At 42.5% G+C, this 24,121-nt stretch overlaps 1 protein-coding gene across 5 annotated transcripts in view; it reads left to right on the top strand.

Moving 5' to 3' along the window:
• Positions 1–24,121, top strand: part of LOC137371530 (dachshund homolog 1-like) — a 494,797-nt gene that overhangs the window by 159,969 nt on the left and 310,707 nt on the right. For all 5 annotated transcript variants that reach the window (XM_068034282.1, XM_068034279.1, XM_068034281.1 and 2 more), the window contains exon 2: positions 18,644–18,759. In XM_068034282.1, coding sequence (XP_067890383.1) covers positions 18,644–18,759 — 116 coding nt within the window. The remainder of the gene's footprint in view (positions 1–18,643; positions 18,760–24,121) is intronic.

Genomic DNA, 24,121 nt, shown 5'->3' with positions numbered 1-24,121 from the left:
AGCCCCAAGGAGAAAATTCAAAGTGTAGATGTTATTAAAGGTGAATGTATCATTGTTTAGTCATTTGGTCAGCCATTTTGAAAGTCGAAACAGCTTTGAGTACTAATATGCTGCTGTACTGATGGAGTGCTGTACTGTCAGAGGTGCTGTCTTTCAGATGATACATTATACCGAGGCCCCATCTTCCCTTTCAGGTGAACGAAAAAGATCCCATGGCACTCTTTTGAAGAAGATCAGGGCAGTTCTCCCCAGTGTCCTGGCCAATATTTATCCCTCAACCAACATCACTGAAACAAATTATCTGGTCATTATCACATTGCTGTTTGTGGGACCTTGCTGTGCATAAATTGGCTGCCATGTTTCATGCAGTAAAACAGTGATTACTCTTCAAAAGTACTTAATTGGCTGTAAAGCACTTTGGGACATCCTGAGGTTGTGAGATGTGATATATAAATGCAAGTTTATCTTTGTTTTGTTCAATGAAATGATAAGCTGTGATTTAACTTTCTTTATGATTCATTAATTCTGAGCAGATTAGAGCTGGCGGGTTGGGGGTGAGTTTGCTGCCCAATAAGGGGTGAGGTGTTCCTTCAAAATGAGGAATGGTGAGGCCTGTGCAGGCTCTCTTGCTGCACCAGCCAGCAGGCAACCATTGAGAGGGACTGGAAGAATCTGAGGAGCACACTTCTTTCTGGCTGCCATGTCTCATCGAAAGAATGATGCATGGGTGCCCAGTAATATGGGAGGAATATAGAAAACTATCCAATAAAAATTGGTTGTGTATAGATAGGAGTTCTTAAATAGTTTCTTCATGCACTGAGAAGTTTAGCACATGCTTCGCATTGCAGCAACAAAACAGATTAGACTAAACTCTGCATTAAGCAGTCACCCATGGGAATGAAGCCAAGTGTCTGATTAAAATGTGAGTGGCTTCATAATCCAGCTTTGGTTGCGACAACCATTACAGATCTATTCCACACCTAAATTATACCCTGTGTTCCTTAGTCCCTATGATACCTGATCACTGTGATTTCTAAAATGAATTGTGTCATATTGCTTCACCACACCATAGAACTGCAGTGACTTCAGCCTAATTGAAATTCAAAAAATGCAGGAAACGCTCAGCATCTGTGGAGAGAGAAACGGAGCTAAACTTTTATGGCAGTGATCTTTTATCGGGACTGGAAAAAATTAGATGCAACACCAGCCCTTTTTCCTCCTCCCTTCTCACTGTATAGGGCCCCAAACACTCCTTCCAGGTGAAACAGTGATTTATTTGTACTCCTGTCAATTTAAAATGCTGTTTTTGCTGCTCACAATGCAGCCTCCTCTTCATTGGGAAGACCAAATGTAGGTTGGGTGGCTGCTTTGCGGAACATCTCTGTCCAGTGTGTAAGTGTGACCCCGAGCTTCTGGTTGCCTGTCATTTTAATTATTTACCCCTCTTTCACTCTGACCTCCCTGTCCTTGACTTCATACACTATTCCAATAAAGTTCAACATAATCTCAAGAAACAGCACCTCATCTTTTGATTACGTGCTTTACAGCTTTCCAGACTCAACACTGAGTTCAACAATGTTAGATCAGATCATAACCTGTGCCCCCATTTTTACGGATGGGAGCTGTTGGTAATGTTTCTGCTAATTCCCATTTACACCTCCACTAGATCTATCTTTTGTTTCTTTACTTGTCCCTTTACAATCTCCTTTTGCCTTGCACCATCATCCCTTTTGTCATTTAATCTCTCCTGCCGACCAGTCTATCACTTTTGCCCTCCCTTTCCCTGCCTCTGTACTTGCTTAAAACCTGTTACATCTCTAACCTTCTCCAATTCTGACAAAGGGCACAGGCCTGAAACATGGGCTCTGCTTCTCTCTGCACAGACACTGTCTGACCTGCTGAGAATTTCCAGCATTTTCTGTTTTTATTTCAGATTTTCACCATCTGCAGTATTTGGCTTATGTAATTAAAATTCAGACTTGACATGTGGATATGTTCATTTGGCATTGCCAGTTGTGCAATGCAGATTCTGCATGCTAAGGATCCTTCGATTCACAGGCTGCTTTGTGGCATTCTCAAAAAATCACACGCGTTATATGCTAGCACCATGAAATAAACCTGCAATTTAGACAAGGCACTGACCATTCATACAGCCTATTTATACATGTTAAACCTGAAGTAAATCCAGCTTCAGGCTTACTTTAAATAGTGCACTTAAGACCAGCAGTGCATAGTGACTAAATTAACTCTGTACAAATAGGACCTTGAAGAATTCACTATATTTCTTAATAAATCAAAGCTGCCTGGTGATAGAAATCCCTTCACAGGGATTTGATGCTTCTTCTGCAATTACATAGTTGTCTTGTTATATGAATATTAGGATGCCAATTTTCAAAGCCTTTTATTTAAGGGAAATGTTTGGGAGTGGAAGCTTAAGGTGACAAGTACAAGGAGAGACTGGAAGAGTTTGTAAGGGATTGGTGTTGCAGTGCATTTCACTTCAGGGATGTTCAGCTTGGACACACAAGATGAAGGTATTATTTGAACACTGTAGACAATGCTTTATGCACCACGGATTTGGGAATTCTTGATAAGGCACTATAGAAGGAGTTTTACCCTGTATCTAGCCTGTTCTATACTTTGCCTGTATTTACATGATGGTGTTGTGTAGAAGGAGTATTATCCTGTATTAAGGCATTGACCTAGTAATACTTGATTTGACAGTAAGGGAAGCTCTGAATTGTATCTGATATGCACTATTCTGGATAGGTAGTACGTGATGGACTGCGTAATGTGCACTCAACTTTATCTATCTGTTCAATAGTGGGTGCAAGAGTGCAGAGGGAGCTCCAAGTCACAAATAAGACGTGCTACGATGGACCTGGGAATGGTTGGTGAAAATATTCAATCCTTTGCAAGTGCCAGTGCTCATTTCATGGGCACAAAATTTAACCTAGAGTACTGTTGAAAGGCAATTAGAGTGAGATGTGGGTACTGCTTCTAGTGGAGGGGTGCCATGCAGTATATAGGTTAATGGCAACCATTTTAATGCTGCAGGGCAAATTTCACTTTGGGATTGTTGGGACATGGAATGAGGAGCTGCCACCATGTGATGAGTTCATTTTATGTCGTCTGATGCAACATAAATGAGAGGCGTGGAGTCCAGTTGGTTGAAGATCTCAAATAGGTTTATTAACAGCTAACAAGTATATACAGTACAGAGTTAACTATTTACAGGACTTGCCTCTAGGTGTTACAGTTACAGAGTGACTCTGGCGTATATTCACATGACTGCATCCTAGCACTTAGCTCATTAGCATAATAAGATCTTAAAGAGTCGTCACTCTTAAAAGCAATCATACATCAGGACAGATCTTCAACTTGCCACCCAGGTGTGAGAATGGCATTGTAAATTGGCTGGCAGCATCTGTGGAAAGAGAAGCAGAGTTAACGTTTCGGGTCAGTGACCCTTCTTCGGAACCGAAGAAGGGTCACTGACCCGAAACGTTAACTCTGCTTCTCTTTCCACAGATGCTGCCAGACCTGCTGAGTGAATCCAGCATTTCTTGTTTTTGTTTCAGATTTCCAGCATCCGCAGTATTTTGCTTTTATTATTGTAAATTGGCTGCCTGTTACAGAAACAATTCATCTCCATTTCCAAAAGGAACCAATGGAAGTGAAAACCGAGCTACTTCTAGAATGGGTGGCCAGTTTGAAATGCCAATTTTGTGTCAAGTGAAAACCTACCCCCTTTGTTTCGAAATGCCTCATGTTTACAGAAAGAGGAAGAGGAGAATCCACTCAAAGTGATTATCCTTAACTAAAGGAAGAAAGTCCTGTCTTTACGCCCAGCAACTTTCTGTATCCAGTCAACATCTACTGAAGGCAACTCAGTTGATCAATTGATCTTGATTGGAATTTTCAATGGATTACTGAGCTGCCTCTGTTGGACAATCAGTCCCATGGTTAGCCTGGTTTACAGTTATCACATTTATGAAAAGAATTCTCTCCCACTTACTATGCAAAGGAACTGATGCGCATTTATATAACATCTTTCACAATCTCAGGACACCCCAAGGTCTTAACAGTCAATGAAATACATTTGAGGCATATTTGGTTGGTTCAGAGCTCCCTGTGAAATAGTGCTATGGTATCTGTTATACCTACCTGAGAGGGCAGGTGGGGGTCTCAGTTTTGATATTGCATCTGAAAGACACCATCTGTGCAGGTGTTTGTTGTTCCCTCAATGTTGCACTAGGGCATCAGTCTAGATTTATTTAGCCCCAAGTCTCTATAGTAGGATTTGAACCCACAACTGTTCTAAGTTAGAGGCATGAGAGGTACTAACTGAGCCACAGTCAACATAGAAAAATAGGAGCAGGAGTAGGCCATTTGGCCCTTCGAGCCTGCACCGCCATTCAATACAATCATGGCTGATCATCCAAACTCAGTACCCTGTTCCCACTTTCTCCTCATATCCCTTGATCCCATTAGCCCTAAGAACTATATCGAACAGTATGGATTCTAGTTACTATCCTTTTTGGGAATGAAGGTGAACAGGGTCTCTTCAGTGTTGATATGAAACACCTGTACGAGGAAATCTTGCAACCAAGTTAAGTATTTGTGGTAACTTGATTTGCCACCTGAAGCAGGCAGGTCTGAAGTACTGCCGGCCACTGTTGATGATTGATCAGCCAGCCTGGCTCATTAATGAAACATAAGCTTGGTACTGAGAACTGGATTCTTCCTGTTCAGGTACAGATACCCCTGCCCTAACATAGGGTGATCTTCGCTGGAAAAGCAGTGGAAAGCTTGCCATTTCTCTGCCTTGGTAAGCTGTACAATTTTACCTGGTTGAACTCCAGCAGTACTCCTTCCTGTACCTCAGTCTTAACTCTGCCAACTTGCATTTAAGCTCTCTGTACATTGGGTAAGTGGGATGCCTAGCTATAGAAAAAGGGGGATAATGTTTACTTTCAGGGTGGCAGAAAGCTGGCAGTGGTGGATCTAGAATACAACCTTTAAGCACCCTGTTTGATTTGCCTTTCTGTTGAAGTCAATGCAAAGTGAAAATAGCCTGTGTGCGAACTTTGTATTGCATATATTCTATAGGGGTCAATTTCTCAGTAGTTTAGTTTGGAGATTCTTCAGCATGGAGATCGATTTCCATACGTCAGACAACAGACTAATGTTAAAAATAGATGATCGAGTGTTATGATTGAGGCACACGGGTATATCATATTAGGGTGCAACCCAGCAACAATTAATCTCTATTATTTGTGTCATATAAATTTCCAAAACAACCGAAATGGATCACATTAACTTTCTTGTTGACATCACGTGGCCTTCTCTCTTTGTAAATTGGAAGAGTGGTAATGATTACTTTTTTCAATTATTCAGTCATAAAAATTGGAATGGCCAGTAGCTGTAGTCAAATAGTGGATGATGAACTGACTGACTGTTATCCCTTCTTTATAGAGGCAGAGGGCGAAACATTGCCTGCTTCTCATCTATGCATTTTCAGTAACGATTGAATAATTTATCCACATGGAAAGTACTAATTATGACTTTTGGCTGGTTCCTTTGGAATGACATAATTATGATTTAAAACATGGATTAACAGTGTGTATTTTCTGGTAGTTCAAAGTCTGTGTGCCTAGCACTCTTTCATTGATCATTCTACCTAATTGTAGTGCCCTTTTAAAAAGAATTAAAAAAACACATTGAGAAAAAAAAATTGCGAGTGATTAATTGATGCAGTCTATCTTTCTCTAATGACAATGACTTTGTTGTGTTGAAATTAGGAATGTAATTGAGTGTAGTTGCTCTTTAATCTGATTGCTTTACCAGTAGTTTGTGCGATGGTATCAGGTTAGAGCCTGTATTGCTGGGTCAACATGGACCCAGTCCATTAAAGGAGCAAGGTTCAGCAAAAGTTCGCACTCTATTGTTTCACCATGGTTACAAAACAAGAAAGGAGAAATCCTGCATTTATAACCTACTACTGCAATGGGCCCTGGAGGTACAGAAGCTTGTTATTATTCAAAAATTAAAACCAGAAATGTAAACCTCACAATTATCTCCGGAGTAAACAGAAGACTTTCACTTACTATATAAGCAGTGCACAGATGTTCCTAGTTGAATCGAATGTCAATAAGCTAAAAGCATATATTTGTTCCATTTTGTCTCCGCCACCCTTTAATAATGTTTAAACAGTATGCACCCTAGTCAATTGCATATTAGCATAATACTGTTTAATAATATGCAAATATAATATGCCATGTATGTACATTGGATGTAAAATGTTTATCAAATTACTTACAGGATAAAAAATTGTAGTGTCTTTCAGCTGTTCTTGCAGTTAGTTTTCGATGCTATGCTGCTTCACTGCAACATATTATAATGTCTTTGACATTTCACCAATATCCATCCATGTCAACATTCCATTATATATCAATACATAAATAAACCCTGTGCCTATTATACATTGCTTACATTAAAACCAATGGGAATAGTCCCCTTAGCTGAAGGGTGTTATCACAATTTTGCATTCATAATTTTTAAACTATATTTGTAGGATACAGTTCTAAAAAAGCAGAATTTTCTGTAGCGTTCTGGGATGGGAGGGAACCACGTTCTTGTCGGGATGGTTCTCTCTGAAAACCCAAACCCTTGTGTTCTCTTGTTGACTGGCAGCAAAAGTTTTTGACTTGAATGATGTATGCTTTTCAAAGAGTGCAAAAGCTTCCTCCAACTGAGCTGTTGGCGATTATGTGAGACAGTAAGTAGCTCCTGTGTGGATTGTAGGGTGAGACTGTTTAAAAAAGGAGTCACTCATTTGTAAAGGTGCTTCTCATAAGTGCAAAGTTTGATAGAGGTCAATTTTAATGTTTGAATCCGAAGGCCACATGACACAGTTTGTATCCAGTTCAGAACCAGACACTATCTGTTTACTGAAATCTCCGAATAACCACTGATCAAATGATACAAGCAGTGTAACGTGATTGGCCTGCAGTGATATCATGCGCTGTAGAGATCAGTCATTGGGTAGATTGCTTTCCATGAAACAATTTCTCATGAATATACTCTTCACTTATCAGTGTCCTTTCCTGCACTATAAATGTTTGTGAACGTCATGACAAGCAGGCTGAGAGTGTCTGTCTTTTTAGCGTGGGAACATTCTGTGCCAAACTGTGGGAATAAGAAAAGGGAAAATGAAAATGGAGGATGATTAGGAACATAGGAAATAGGAGCAGGTGTAGGCCATTCGGCCCCTAGTCAGAGAAGTGGATTGTTTTATTGCAAGATATATCTTGTGCTGTTTGCCTAGTGGTTGCAACTGCAGCTTATTTTGGTACCATGAGATGAGGTCACTCCTACACTGTGCCCACTTGATGCTGAACTGCATGAGCATGCCCCTTTTTTAATCTGAAGACGTGTGCAACAGAATGGACTCATAGACCTGAGTGCAGTATATTCTTCCCAAATAGCAAATAAATCATAAAAAGTGGTTCCTGCTTCAAGAGTAAAAAGAGGTCTAAAGCCTCCACAGCAACAGCTTGCATATATATAGCACCTTTTAACATTGCAAAATGTTCCAAGGCTCTTCACAGGAGTGATTACCAAACAAAATTTGACACTGAAGGAGATATTAGGACAGGTGGAAGTAGGTTTTGACTAGGAGTCTTGAAGGAGGAGAGAGAGAGGTAGAGAAGAGGAGAGGTTATGGGAGGGAATGTTAGGGTTTAAGCCCTCACCAGCTGAAGGCTTTGTGGGTAAATAGATGACTTTGTGTGGATTAGAAAAAACTCATGTGTTTGATGGACTGTAGTTGATCTTGGGTGAGGTGATAGGTAAGATATTGGGATATGCCATAGTGTCACTGGATTGAGGAGTGGAAAAAGGTACAGCCAGGCTTTCCGCTCCTGATCCTTAGTTGACAGTTCCTGCTGGAGAAAAGCAGTGTAGGGACACCAAGTGTGAGGATATGTTCTGATGCCTCCATAACCCATAGTCACTCACTGTCCAGTGTCACACATGAAGAATGTTTGAGATTTTGGAGGTTTTCCATTGGATCTGTGAAATCATTTTCCACTGCCCTGAAATGTATTTACGGAAGGGAGCCAGGACATGTGTTTGGTGGGGGGCGGTGGGGGGGCAGGAAACACGCAAACATGGGGGCCAGAACATGGATTCAGCAGGACCTCTTAGAAAATTTTTTACTCCATTTCCCACCCGGCAGCCAGCCAGATTAACAGGATGACTGCCTGCCAGGCAGGAATGCCAGCAGTCAACGGCTGTAGCCGGGCATCCTTGGGGACAGCCACCGGCAACCAGGAAAGATCAGGGATTGGTCGGAGAGATGTGCAATTGAAGGGAGGAGGTACCGGGAAACTTCACAGGTTGGTGGGGGGGGGCGGAGGGGGTGGGGTGGGGTGGGGGGGGAGTCGGTCAATTATAGCAGGTGATTTGTTCGAGGGCCCGGGGCGGGTGTGGGTGGGTGATGAGCATTCCTGCTCCTCTTGGCCCACACGCAGTGCTATAATGGGACCTCCGCTGCTGGATCTGGCTGCTCCCCACCTCCCATTAGCTGCCAGGTTTTGTGAATCCTCGGAAAACATCTGGCCAATATATCAGGAATGGGGCCCAATTTACAGATTGTAATGCTGGACCTGCATCTGCAGAGCGGGCTATTTGGAAAACCGGAAACGCAGCATGATTAAAATGGAAGCAGGCCATCTGCAGTGGGTTGGGGTCAGTTTGCTCAAATTTGCTGCTTTAAGCCCCGCCAACCATCTCTCACCGATCATTAGGTGGAGGAGGGGGCGGGTTTAGATTAAAATTGCCCCCCAGGCATCAGTACCTTCAAGAATGAGGAGAGAAGCACATTTTGATAAATTATTAATTAACCTTCATTGAAAAATAGGGTCACGACTGAAAAAAAATTAAACAGTAATTTTGCCAATATGTGCGTGTTTTATGGAGCACTTGCACCACCTACGGAAAGGCAGGAATTTTCCATTCCTGCATTTTGCTTATGTCTGCCCATCAAGAAATGGTCTCTTGTTTGTTTTGGCTTCTCTCTTTCTTGAAGCATTTGAAATGATCAATCACTTCTACAGGTGCTATGCAAAAGGAAATGTGTGTGTTTTTATGAAAATAATGATGGAAATTCAGTACTGAAGCTGTTATATGTTCCACAAAGAGGTCAGGTGCAGACTTCTGAAGGGAACAAAGTGTATTGTTTGTCCATTACTGTCTGAAGTATAATGGGAATTTCAACAATAGCCATTGTGTAAATGTTCACTGCATACAGTTCCTTTAATCTTTAATTACCTCTACAATCACACCACCTTTGCTGTAGGACAATACACAAGTTATAAATTATCTTAAATTTATGTTTGACATTTTATAGACCACTGTGGTTTAGCTGTAAAAATAAACCTTGACCCTGTACTGTACTTTTGAAGCTGTACTGCTGAGCAGTTCTGGACACTGGTGACGATATAAGCTTTACTTAAAAATGAAAGTCGCTAAGGTTCTTCCTTCTCTTGAGGGCATTGACTCCTTCAGCTACTCACTAGATAAACCTATTGAATTATCAGGGCTATAGGAGTGGATGTTATGATTTAGTGTTTCCTGTGTAGAGCTTAACACAGCAGGAGCACACACTGGAAATTTGTGTGTGGAGGTTAGCACACCCATTATGTACCTTGAATGATATCCTGTCCGTCATGGTCCTGAGTACCTTTCTGAAAATGCGTGGCTCACTACTGTTTTGTATGAAGACTGGAATTGAGGAATATATGTTTATCTAAGTTGTGTCAGCTGTGGCTCAGTTAGTAGCACCCTGCCACTGAATCATAAGGTCATCGGTTTAAGTCCCACTTGAGGACTTAACCACAAAAATCAAGGCTAGTACTCTAGTGCAGTGCTGAGGGAGTGCTGCACTATTGCAGGTGTTGTCTTTTAGATGCGACGTTAAACCGAGGCCCCCATCTTCCCTCTTGGGGATATAAAAGATCCCATAGCACTATTTGGTAGAAGAGTAGGGGAGTTATGCTTCGTCTCCTAGCCAATATTTATCCCTCAATCAACGTTGCCAGAACAGATTATCTGGTCAATATCACATTGTTGTTTGTGGGAGCTTGCTGTGCACAAACTGGCTGCCACGATTCCTACATTGCAATAGTGATTACACTTCAAAAGTACTGAATTGGCTGTAAAGTGCTTTGGGATGTCCAGTGGTCATGAAAGACGCTATATAAATGCAAGTCTTTCTTTCTTAATATTCTGCACAAGTGTTTTGATACCAATGTTGTCCAAGAAGGAGGTGTTAATAGCTAAATTATTAAGAAATGTGTTTTCGTGGGCATAATTAGGAGCTCTCTTAATTTGATTAATAATGAAATATTCAGTGTGGCTGCAATGAACAGAATTGCTGTGTTTGCATTTTAGTGAGTGTATTTTGTGACTATGAATCTGATCATAATGTAAAGTGTCAGAAGGTTGTGGGTTCCAGTTCCACTCCAGAAACTTTAGCACATGATCCCAAGTTGACACTCGAGTGCAGTACTGAGGGAATGCTGCACTACTGGAGGTATATATCTTTCAGCTGAAATGTCAAAGTGAACTCTGTTTACCCTACAGCAACACAAAAGCAAAATACTGTGGTTGCTGGATATCTGAAATAAAAACAGAAAATGCTGGAAACACTCAGCAGATCTGATAGCGTCTGTAGAGAGAGAAACAGAGATAGCATTTCAGGTCAATGAACTTGCAGCGGAATTGGAAAAAAGTAACAGGTTTTAACTAAGTACAGAGGCAGGGAAAGAGGGGAGGAGGGAAGAACAAAATGGGAAGATATGTGATAGGGTGGAAGGCAGGAGGGATGATGGTGCAAGGCTAAAGGGGATGGTAGTGGGACAAGTAAAGAAATATAATGGCCTTGTTTACCCTCTCAGGTGGATGTAAAAGATCCCATGGCACTACTTTGAAGAAGAGCAGGGGAGTTTTCCCCGGTGTCCTGGACAATATTTATCCCTCAGCCAACATCACTAAAACATCTCCACAGATGCTGCCTGACCTGCAGAGTATTTCCAGAATTTTCTGTTTTTATTTCAGATTTCCAACAGAGCAGTATTTTGCTTTTGTATCACGAGAACAGATGAAATGTTGATTATCCCATTGTTGTTTGTGGAGAGCTTGCTGTGTGCAAATTGACTGCCATGCTTCCTACATCACAATTGTGATCGCACTTCAGATTGGCTGGAAAGCGGTTTGGGAGTCCTGAGGTGATGACAGGTGATATATAAATGCATAGGAGAGTGAATTTTATAGTTTCATATTTTTTCAAAATAACAACCTGTTTGATCCTATGCTATGGGAGTGGTAAGAAGGTTTCCTCTGTACTTGACTTGTAGTGAAACCATAAACTTGAGTATAAAGAATGCAGTCACAAGTTTGCTACATGCAGTGACTTGATAAACTCTTCCACCATGATGTTAAAAAACTGAAAACTATGCAGGGACGTATTATGGCAGCAACTGAAAAGTAAGCAGCATCAGACAGAAGGCGGAGATAAGAAAAGGCACAAACAGGAAAGTTGATCATCAGAAAGTATCTGAATCTTGACAATAAATGTTTGCTGGAGGTTTGATACAGGCCGTGACTCAATTGTCAAGGACTTAAGGACCATACGAACCAACGCAGAGTTAAACTCAGAACAACTGTACTGTGTTACGGGCTCATAATGCACTCTCATAATGCACTCTTATAATATCCTCTCAGCCCTACATGTTTACTTCTCTTCAAGCCTGGAACTTAAAAAAATGCCTTACATCAAAATTGATGAAAATGTTAAAAATCAGTATGAGCGTGTAAGTCTTTTTCTTGACAAGATAATCATATCCTCATGAGGATTGACATGTTTCCTCACACCGACCACCATAAGCAGAGCATCTTTTCCTTCATCTCAAGCAATGCACTTTCTAAATGCATCATAAATCATGACTATATAAGTTCTTGCCCAAATAGCACCCTCCCTTTTTTGGGTGAATAACCTTTGCTGCACGTGTGAAATGGATGTCAGGAGTGCAACATATTTCCTGAACCCCAATCGAAAAAGATATTTTGCTTCTGCCGCTGAGGCAGGCTCCAATTGACATCATGATTTATAATACACTTTAAATGTTTATCATCCTCGGGAAGCCATAGCACTTATACTTAGGATGGAAATGATATCATGAGCATATTCAGAAACGTGTAAAGCGATATTGCAGTACTCCAAGTTGTGGCACATTTGAGTCAATAAAATATTCATAGCACAAACCTGTCTTCATGACCTTTATTAGAATTACTGTAAAACAGGATACTTGCAGACATGGAAGTTTTGCCTCACACTGAGGAGTTGTCTTTCTTTTTGTTTATTGGAGGGTGGGGAAATCACAGCAATTTTTTCATGCAGATATTCAACATTAGTGAATGGCAACAATGAATTTCAATAATAAAAAATAAAGCAAAGACATACTTGGCTGGGAGAATAATGGGTGATTTTCTTCTCTCTTTTATAGTCTAATATTAAAGAATAGGTCCGTCGTTGTAATTTAGCAGTTTTGTTTTCAGTTGTCTGTCAGGGAGGGTGTTTTTAAAAAATCTGAATGGAGGGACATTAGAAAAGATCTTGATTTTCTTCAGATCAATCCTGATCAAACCTGCTAACCTTGATTCATATTGTGGAAAAACTGTCGCAACTTTTAACTGATTTGCCTCTCATCGAAAGAAGATGGTTATTTTCCTTCAAATGGGTGTGAAATGAGAAGTGTTCGATAATTCTTGATGCATATTAGATTGTAGATAGTACAATTCTGACTGCTAAGACATTAGTTAGCCTTTGCTGCCTTCTCTGATCAGTACTTTTGATGATGGGAAGGTCATGCCTGACAAATCTCATTGAATTTTTTGAAGAGGTGACTAAGGTAGTGGACAGGGGAATATCTATGGATGTTATTTATATGGACTTCCAGAAGGCATTTGATAAAGTCCCACATAAGAGACTGTTAACTAAGGTAGAAGCCCATGGAGTTGAGTGCAAATTATTGACATGGTTAGGAAGTTGGTTGAGCGGTAGGCGACAGAGAGTTGGGATAATGGGTAAGTATTCCAATTGGCAGGATGTGACTATTGGTGTCCCGCAGCGATCTGTGTTGGGACCTCAATTATTCACATTATTCATTAACGACTTGGATGATGGCATAATAAGTCATATATCCAGAATTGCTGATGATACAAAGTTAGGCGGCATTGTAGACAGTCTAGATGATAGCAAAAAATTGCAAGGAGATATTGACAGACTAGGTGAGTGGGCAAAACTGTGACAGGTGGATTTCAATATGGGCAAGTGTGAAGTTATCCATTTTGGACCAAAAAAGGATAGAGCAGCATACTTTCTAAATGGGAAGAGGTTAAGTACAGTGGATGTCCAAAGAGACTTGGGGGTTCAGGTGCATAGATCTTTAAAATGCCACGAGCAAGTGCAGAAAATCATCAAAAAGGCTAATGGAATGCTAGCCTTTATCTCTAGAGGATTGGAGTATAAAGGCACAGAGGTTATGCTGCAGCTGTACAAAACCCTGGTTAGACTTGGAATACTGTGAGCAGTTCTGGGCACCACACCTTAGGAAGAATATATTGGTCTTGGAGGGAGTGCAACCTAGGTTTACAAGAATGATACCTGGACTACAGGGGTTAAGTTACGAGGAGAGATTACACAAATTAGGCCTATTTTTGCTAGAATTTAGAAGGTTAAGGGGTGATCTGATCGAAGTCTTCAGGATATTACCAGGAAAAGACAGACTAGATAAAGATAAACTATTTCCACTGGTTGGAGATTGTAAAACTGGGAGGCATAGTCTAAAAATTAGGGCCAGACCATTCAGGAGAGATGTTAGGAAGCACTTCTTCACGCAAAAGGTGGTAGAGGTTTGGAACTCTCTCCTACAAACAGCAGTTGAAGCTAGAACAGTTGTTAATTTTAAATCTGAGATAGATAGATTTTTGTTAAGCAAAGATATTAAGGGATATGGGCCAAAGGCAGGTATATGGAGTTAGGCCGCGGGTCAGCCATGATCTCATTGAATGGTGGGACAGGCTTGAGGGGCTGAATGGCCTACTCCTGTTCCTATCTTCCTATGTTCCTACTAGTCCTCAGGTTGGATGCTATTTTGGTTGCTAACATAAATTTAAAAAAAAAATTTTTATTCAGCCCTCACCAGCTTCAATGCTATTCTGTGACACTCCATCAAACGCCACCCAAGACTTAATATTATTTTTTTGACTTGACTCCTAAAATTGTGCTTATTAGAGCCAAGTGCTCCCGAGCAAAATGATTATAGAAACCATAGAAAGAACCATAGAAAAATTTACAGTGCAGAAGGAGGCCATTCAGCCCATCATGTCCGTGCTGGCTGAAAAAACGAGCAACGCAATCTAATCCCACTTTGGTCCGTAGCCTTGCCAGTTACAGCACTTCAGGTGCATGTCCAGGTACCCTTTAAAAGAATTGAGGGTTTCTGCCTCTGCCACCATTCCTGGCAGTGAATTCCAGACACGCACCACCCTCTGGGTGAAAAGGTGTTTCCTCAAGTCCCGTCTAATACTTCTACCAAGCACCTTAAATCTGTGCCCCCTGGTAATTGACCTCTCCGCTAGGGGAAACAGATCCTTCCTGTCTACTCTATCTAGGCCCCTAATAATTTTGTACACCTCAATTAAGTCACCCCTCAGTGTCCTCTGTTCTAAGGAAAACAACCCTAGCCTATTCAATTTTTCCTCATAGCTGCAACTTTTGAGTCCTGGCAACATTCTTGTAAATCTCCTCTATACTCTTTCCAGAGCAATGAAGTCCTTTCTGTAATGTGGTGACCAGAACTATACGCAACACTCCAACTGTGGCCTAACCAGCATTTTATACAGTTCCAGCATTACATCCCTGCTTTTGCGTTCTATACCTCGGCCTTCTTCACCACTCTCTCTACCTGTCCTGTCACCTTCAGGTACCTGTGGACATGCACTCCAAGGTGTCTCACTTCTTCTACCCCTCTCAATATCCTCCCGTTTATTGTGTATTCCCTTGCTTTATTTGCCCTCCCCAAATGCATTACCTCACACTTATCTGAATTGCATTCCATTTGCCACTTTCCCGCCCACTCAACCAAACCATTGATATCATTTTGGAGTCTACGGCTATCCTCTTCACTATCAACTATGTGGCCAACTTTTGTATCATCATCAACTTTCCCAAATATGTCTCCCACATTTAAGTCCAAATCATTAAACAGCAAGGGGCCCAACACTGAGCCCTGTGGAACGCCACTGGAAATCACTTTCCATTCACAAAAACATCCATCGCCTACTACCCTTTGTTTCCTGTCCCTGAGCCAATTCTGGATCCAACCTGCCACATTCCCCTGTATCCCATGGGCTTTCATTTTACTGGCCAGTCTGCCATATGGGGTCTTGTCAAATGCCTTACTAAAATCCATGTAGGCCACATCCACTGCACTACCCTCATCAATCCTCCTTGTTACTTCCTCAAAAAACTCAATTAAGTTAGTAAGACATGACCTCCCCTAACAAATTCATGCTGACCATCCCTGATTAATCTGTGCCTTTCTAAGGGGCAGTTCATCCTGTCCCTCAGAATAGATTCTAACAATTTACCCACCACTGAGGGCAACTGACCAGCCTATAATTATTTGGCCTATCCCTCGCACCCGTTTTAAACAATGGTACAACATTTGCAGACCTCTAATCCTCTGGCACCTCTCCTGTATCTAGTGAGGATTTGAAGATGATCCTCAGCGCATCCGCTATTGACTCCCTGGCTTCTTTTAACAACCTAGGATGCAATCCATCCGGTCCTCCCGATTTATCCACTTTCAAGGATCTCAGACCCTCTAGTACTTACTGTCTCATTATGCTTTTCGTGTTTAATATTTCACACTCCGCCTCTTTAAATACAATGTCTACATCAATCCTCTACTTTGTGAAGACAGAGACAAAAACCTAATTTAAGAACCCTGCCCACATCTTCTGCATCCACACATAAGTTCCCTTGTACATTTCTGATAGGCCCTAGCCTTTCCTTAGTTATCCTCTTGCTCTTAATGTACTGATAAAACATCTTCGGCTGTGTCCAGTCCACTTTCGCAAGGTTACCCCTCAGTTTCTTAAAAATTGCCTTCCCCCAATTTAGAACTTTTACTCCTGTTGTATCTTTCTCCTTTTCCATGATTATGCCAAAACTAACTGTATTATGGTCACTATCTCCAAAATGGTCACCCACGGTTACTTCCTCCACTTGCCCAGCTTCATTACCGAAGACTAAATCTAGAATTGCGCCCCCTCTCATTGGCCTTGTTACGTGCTGGCTAAAAAAGTTCTCTTGAACTCAGTTCAAGAATTTTCTCCCTTCTGTGCCCTTCACACTGTTTGCATTCCAGTCGATATTGGGGTAGTTGGAATCCTCAACTATTATTGCCCTATAGTTTTTGCACTCAGAAATTTGCCCACATATTTGTTCTTCTACCTCCCTCTCACTATTTGGGGGTTTATAGTACACCCCTAGTAGTGTGGCTGCCCCTTTTTTTATTTCTGAGCTCCACCCATATGGCCTCATTTGATGATTCATTTAGCATATCATCCCTCTTCAAAGCTGTTATTGATTCCTTAACTAATAATGCTACACCCCCTCCTTTTTTATTCCCCTCTCTATCCCATCTGAAAACTCTATATCCAGGGATGTTGAGTTGCTTTCTTGCCCCTCTTTAAGCCAAGTTTCCATTATAGCAACGATATCATGTATATTTGAGGACTAATAACAGAGATGGGCAGATAATTTTTTTTAAAATTCCGCCATAGGGGAAGAACAATTCTGTGAACTCTATATTCCAGTGTTGTAAACATGTTACTCTTGTATGCATTTATGATATTATTGCACATTTGCAGTTCTTCTGTTGTATCTTTAGATGAGGAAGTTAGTTTTAACCTGTTCTCACTGGGCGATAAACAGCGACAGCAGATTGGCTGCTTGTTTTTACACCCTACCCAGCCGGGCTGATTTTATATTGGCAACGGGGGTTCCGGCGACAGGCTGGAAGGTTGGGTTGTGGGCGGGGAGGTTGCTTGGCAACCACTTCTCGGCTCTCCATCGGACCCCCCAGCCGACTACGATGACAGCAGGCAATTAACTGCCAGCCGTCGGGGATGCCGTCCCCTTTAAGGGACAAGGTTCTGCCTCCAAGAGTTGCTGGCCAATCAGAGGGCCGGCAACTCAGCAGTAACAGCAATGCCACTGGGAGCGGTGCCCACTGCTGGTACTGCAAGAAGCCTGGAAATAGCAAAGATGGAGAAGACCCCAGGTCCAAGGTAAGTGGGGTCGGGGTCGCCGGGGCCAGTCTGGCAGGCCCTGTCAAGAGGTTGGACTTGGGGTGGTTGGTGAGGGCGGGGGGGCTTTTGGCATGGGGGTGGCCCGGGGGCCATGTATTGCCCCCAGAGGAGGGGCCCTCCCAGCTCGCTAAGAGGCCCCCAGTTCTCACATGGTATCTCCACTCGATGGTGGGTCCCTCCAACGTTAGTCCAATGTCAGTGGAGGCAGAAGGTGACCTGTCTGCCACAGTGCCCACCACAAAATTCCAGGGTTTAAGGACAATGCTGGGCACGCTACCCGCTGCCATTCCACATCATTTTGTGTGCACCCTCCCGCCTCCCAGCCCTTCTCCAAGGGCTGAATAATATCCAGCCCAACTATTCCTGCCCCGCGAGAACAACTTAAAACCGACCTCTTAAAAGTTTACATAAGTAACATAGCCCCAGTAAATGTTTATGTGTACCTGTGCTTGCATAATGTAAGTACAATATATTTAATGGCTTGCCACCAAAAAACATAGCTTGATAACAGTTTGTTTTGGTCAGACATTTACACCAGCCCTTTACTGGATTGTCTGGTGACCAGAGAATCTTAGCTTGGAGGCAGTAGCAACTGTTGGAAAAGCTGGCCATGAACAGAAGAACCCCCCCCACCCCCATCTCCTCCCTTGTTCATTTCCTTCCTCCTCCTAGCTAATTGTCGGATTAGAAAGTATAAGAGGTAGAGACAAATCTCCTAGGGTTGACATTGCCTTTTAATTTCCTACAGAATCCTAAAATAGCATTCATTTAAACTACTACACATATTTGGCTTTTAAAAATCTCATAAATCAATATCAAGCTAACTGCAGTAATTATTACAAGTTAGAGCATAATTTTCGAGCTGAAAGCTCCATGTCGAATTTTAGCATATGCAAACTAGGCAATTCTAACATGTATAGATATTAATATTGAGAATCAGGTAACGAGATACGAGCTATGAATAATGCATTAACAGTGGCTGATCTTTATGAAAGAAATGAATTCAGCATGTAATCTAATTAGTAAAGGCAGTCTATTACATCTAGTGAAAAAAGCAATCGTCCTTGAAATAAGTTTATTTACAATCTCTCCCAGCGCTTCCAACAACTTCGAAATTGTTGCTAACTGATATGGAATGCTCAATGAATTTAGATGTGTGTTCTTTTTTAAAAAATATTACTCTCTTTCTTTCCAGTTCCAGGCCAGGAAGACCTCCCAAACGATCCCAGAGTGTTACATCCCCTGAGAATTCCCACATCGTGCCGCACACTGTCCCTGGCCTAATGTCTCCAGGAATGATCCCACCTACAGGTAATGGGTTTTTCAAGAGAATAATTTTCACCTTGCTTGCGCGGTTGCCTTGAATTAAGCACAAGTGCCCGGATAGAAAAGCATGCCCTTCAGGTTTTGTATTTAAGCCAGGATTTGTGTAAAATTAAATAACGTAAACATTCCCTTTTGTTGTGATGAATGGATTCCTTCCATACCTGCAGTCAGTATGATAGAATTTCATTAATTGCTTACACTGTATCCTAGCTTTCCCCTGCTAGAGTGAGGCTTTCTAAAAATAAATCCCACCCCCCCACCCCCCGGCCCCCATCCTCGCTGGTTTAAGAAATTATGAGAGGTATAAAAATACCCCAATAGAGATACTTTTCTGAACATTCAATAGGTGAATGCTCCGCCAGAGTGGAAGTGAGGTGATTGGAGCAGGAAAATCACAGGTTTGGGCCCGGTCTATTGTGAGTAAAATGTTCTCAGCCTAAGTAGAGTGATAATTCACTTCAGTTTTCCTGGGCTACATAGGAAAAGGGGACAGAAATTGCCTGGCTTCTTGTTCCTGATCACTATCCCACTGGACAGAAAGAGTGAGAACAGTTTTAGACTTGGCCATGGAGTCCCCTGGGTTGAACAGTCTGACGACTCTTGGGGCTGGATTTTACGTCGGGCGGACAGGAGCTGGCCACCGACGTAAAAGTCGGTGGCGAACCCACTTCTGCCCAGCCCCGGGGATCCGTCCCGCATTTTACGGGCCCCCGGGCTTTAATTGTTCCGAGGCGGGACTTCCACCCTCTTGAGGAAGTCCCGCCTCATTGAACTGCTGGCCAATCAGAGGGCCAGCAGCTCTTAGTCCCAGTAGTGTCACCAGGAGCGGTGGCCACTGCTGGGACTGCAGCCCAGCTGAGGACATGGAGCTAGGAGTACAGGTAAGTTAGGGTTGCCTCGCTGGGGTGATCATTCGCGCCCCGGCGAGGCAAGGGTGGTCGTGTGGGGGGAGGTGGGGGGCATCTCGGGTCCTGGAAGTGGTTGGAGAAGCGGGGGCGGCCCTCAATTGGGCACCCTGTGCCTGTTTGTCAGGGCCCACCCCAGGGCACTGAGAGGCCGCCAGTTTTCACTGGGCAGCCTTTCACGTCTCCCGGACACCCACTTGCCATGGGTAAAATCCCCGTGGAGGTGGGTGAAGGCCCTTAAGTGACTTAAGGGCTTTGATTGGCCTGGGGCGGGCGGCCTGCTTCTCACTCCCCCCTGGCTGATGTAAAGTGGGGCGGAGGCGGGAGCGGGTCAGGAAGGCCTCCTGGAGCCTCCCACTCAATTTTACGCCACCACACCCCCCCCCCCCCCCCCCCCCCCCCACCACCATCTGGCTTGCTGGGGTGGTGTAAAATTCAGCTTTAGTGTCTACATTCACACACATGAAGAATGACTACTTGGCCAAGGTAACAGAGGACAGGGTCAATCGTGGCTCGGCTGATAGCACTCTTGCCTCTGAGTCAGAAGGTTGTGGGTTGGTTCCATTCCAGTACTTGAGCACAAAAATCCAGGCTGACACTCCAGTGCAGTACTGAGGGAGTGCTACACTATTGCAGGTACCGTCTTTCAGATGAGATGTTAAACTGAGGCCCCATCTGCCCATGGTAGTATTTTGAAAAAGACCAGTGTCCTGGTCAATATTTATCCCTCAATCAACTTCACAAAAACAAGCTATTTTATCATTATCACCTTGCTGTTTGTGGGAACTTGCTGTGTACAATTTGGCTGTCCCATTTCCTATATTACAACTGTGACTACACTTCAGAAGTATTTAATTGACTGAAAAGTGCTTTGGGACGTCCTGAGGTCATGAAAGATTCTTTATAAATGCACATCTTTCTTTTGGCAGACAGTGCCTGTAGAACTGTGCCCCAGCATGAACAGGAAAAAAGAGAAGAAACGCAAAAAGGGAAATTAAACTCTTTTAAAGACAGTCCCCTATGTTTTGTTCCGCATTCACCAAAATTAGCAATAATTAGCTATAAAACATGAAGAATGACCACTTGGTTTGCTACTTTTTCAAATTGCTCATCCTTGCTTGAGCTACCTGACCAAGGAGTGGGACAACTTTTAGCTGTTATGGTTTGCGATCACTTGGAAGTTTGAATAAATATAACTTATAGTTCTGTTGCTGGGTGCTTGAAAGCAGTGCAAATAATGACCTGTTTTGGTGGTGAATAGTGCCAGTTTGCTGTTGGAAAACCTATGCCAGTTAAGGAACCAGAAGCCAGGTGGTGAGAAACTGAATTGCCTGGGCAAGGGTGAATTTGGCTGCCAATTCCGAAAAGTTATGTAATTTTATTTTGTGCGTACAAGCAAGTAACTGGCTGCCAATAATGAGGTCATTGCCATTGCTGAGAGTCAATGGTGTGTTCATGGTTTCATTGCTGTGGAAAACACTGCTGTTTACATCACTGGCACAGGACCTTCAAACCCAGCACAAAACGAAACAAATCTGACAATAAATAAGCCAGGCACTTTATTTTTAGTCTGTAAAGTGGACTGAGTGTGCTCAATTTGAAAGAACAGAACTTGCTGTCCACACTTTGAATGCTTTGGTTCGGACTTTGCTGTCTGCACTTGGTGTAATATTGTCAAGGGGTTTCATTTTGATTTTGCTTTTTAAGAGTCAACCATGCCATTGACTGTGCTTGTGAAAGACAATTAAAAGCAATTATTAAATAGATTTTCAGTTTTCTAATTAAGAGTGAGGATAAGTGAGGGAAAATAAGGAGTTCCACAGTTTTGAGGCCCTGTGAAGGAATTAATTCACTGGAAGACTGTGCATTGAGCCTCTTGAATTCAACTCAGTCGGGGTGGCGGGGCGGAGGATGAGTTTATATTATGAATTATAAAATGTTCAGAATTTCTACAATTCCACCTAGCAAATTTACAAAACAGTGAATTTGCAGATATTACATGGAAGAAAAGAAGATGCAACTCTGACAGTTAGAAATGTTTGTCGGTATATAAAAGATTAAATAATTGGTTTAATTTCCAAATTCAGAACTGAGGGAAAAAATGCCAGTCAATGTCCAAGCTTACCCTTTTTAGATGCTTTTTGTTGTGAAAAATATTTTGGGAATTTTTGTTTTTCCTCCTCATTTCACAAAGAGATGATGAAAGGCATTAGTCAAGACACATGCTTGAAAAGGAATACCCAGCCAGAATTTCATGATCGCTGGGCTTTCTGCAAGAAGAAAGGTCGGTGGGAATCTGAGTGATGGATGTAATCAGGCTGAGGGGGAAAAAATATTTAAATTCTGGGTGCTGTACTTCTTCTTTGGCCTCCTTATCTCGAGAGACAATGGATAAGTGCCTGGAGGTGGTCAGTGGTTTGTGAAGCAGCGCCTGGAGTGGCTATAAAGGCCAATTCTAGAGTGACAGGCTCTTCCACAGGTGCTGCAGAGAAATTTGTTTGTCGGGGCTGTTACACAGTTGGCTCTCCCCTTGTGCCTCTGTCTTTTTTCCTGCCAACTACTAAGTCTCTTCGACTCGCCACACTTTAGCCCCGTCTTTATGGCTGCCCGCCAGCTCTGGCGAACGCTGGCAACTGACTCTCACGACTTGTACTTAGTGCTGTACTTAGTGCCTTTTTAAAAGCTCCAATATACCAAGGAGACAAATTTATTGAGTAGCTGATGCCATCACAGCACACAAAAATCTTGCATTTTATTCCAGCAAATTATTAATTCTACTTACCTTGAGTAGCTTTGATATTATGTTGTTGAGGAATGCACTGATATTTGTTGCTGAATTGCTGGAACATTCGTATACATTATGTTCCATTGTACAACCCTGAGAACAGCCTTTCAAAAACCCTTAGGAATGCTCGGGACTGGTGATGAACAACACACAAACATCACCTGTGGAGAGAGTATTTACTTCTGTATACAATGGGATATCGCACATAAAGACTTTGACCTCAAAGTCTTTGATATACTATAACAGTTGACATTGAAGAAATGAAAAAAAATTACGCAACCACTTGTGTGCTACCAGGGCTCTTATGTATTTTAGTCATTGTTTCAGCGTGATTGGGTTGAGTGCCGTCATTGAAGTTTAAAACAGTAATCATAATATCTATGTTGACATGAAATAAATAGAGAAAATACTGGGAGTATTTAACAATCCAGCCAGCACCTAAAAGAGAATGATGGCGTTATTGTTTTGGGTGGGATTTTTCATCAGAAATTGTAAAATTATGGGGTCGATCTTACAAACTAGCACTGCCTGCTCAGATGTGTCAAGAATTTGTCTGTAGGCATGATTTCCTGTCCATTAATTTCAAAGAATGAAGGGTCTTGTGGGGCACTAAACTATGTGCTACAATTCTCTATATGCTCTCATGCGAACCTCTGTGCCCGCAGCACTAATTTGTAAAATCTACTTCATGGAATCATAGAACTGTACAACACAGAAGGATGCCATTTGGCCCACTATGCCTGTACCAGTTTACTGAAAGAGCTATCCAATTAATCCCACTCCACCACTCTTTCCCCATAGCCCTGCAATTTTTTTCCTTTTCAAGTACTGTATTTACCTAATCCCCTGTTGAAAGTTACTGTTTGAATCTGCTTTCACCAGCCTTTCAGAAGGCAGTCCATTCCAAATTATAACATCTCGCTGTGTAAAACAAGTGTCTCCTCATCTCACGTGTAAGATATGAACATTTACAAATCTACCTTCTATAGGGCTGACGAAAATAGAGGAGGGGAGAATCATAGGTTTATGATTCAGATTCCCAATATGTACCATTTGGGGTAATTTTAATCACCCAGGATGGGCAAGATAGGTGCAGGGGGAGTGGTTAAAATGTCAAAAACAAAACCCGATCCCAACCCACCTCCAACGCACTTCCGGTTTTACCCAGGCCGGATTAAGGCAGGGCAAGCAAATAACCTGCCCTCCAGAGGTGGGTCCATAATTTAAATATTTTAATGAAGCTGCTTGCCTCAAATTGTAGCACAGTTTCACTTTTAACACCTGCGGGGCATGCTTCCTAGGGCTCAGGAGACCCAGCAGCTAACGGAGGTGAGAATAGTCAAATCTATCAGGTAAGTGCCTGTTCAGCATTGTTTATGGGCCAGGCCCCCCACCCAGGCCCCCCTAAGGTAACGTGCTTCCCTCCACATGATCGTCCAACCCCACTGACCCATAATCTCCTCAAGGCCTCTGATCTCTGATTTCTCCCCCTCACTGGCCTCCGATTATCCAAAAGCCTTTCCAATCTTTCCTTCCCTTCTCTCTGCTCCATGACTGCAGCCTGATGTTGCAGTACTTTCCCATCCGACATCCTCTCAATCTGCTGAATGGGAAACAAAAACATGTAAATAAGGTCCTGTCGTTAAATTCGCCCCCC

Source organism: Heterodontus francisci, chromosome 6 (assembly GCF_036365525.1).
Source record: "Heterodontus francisci isolate sHetFra1 chromosome 6, sHetFra1.hap1, whole genome shotgun sequence".
In the NCBI taxonomy this organism is placed as follows: domain Eukaryota; kingdom Metazoa; phylum Chordata; class Chondrichthyes; order Heterodontiformes; family Heterodontidae; genus Heterodontus; species Heterodontus francisci.
Note: the sequence above shows the minus strand (reverse complement) of the source record. Positions and strands in the feature narration are given on the sequence as shown.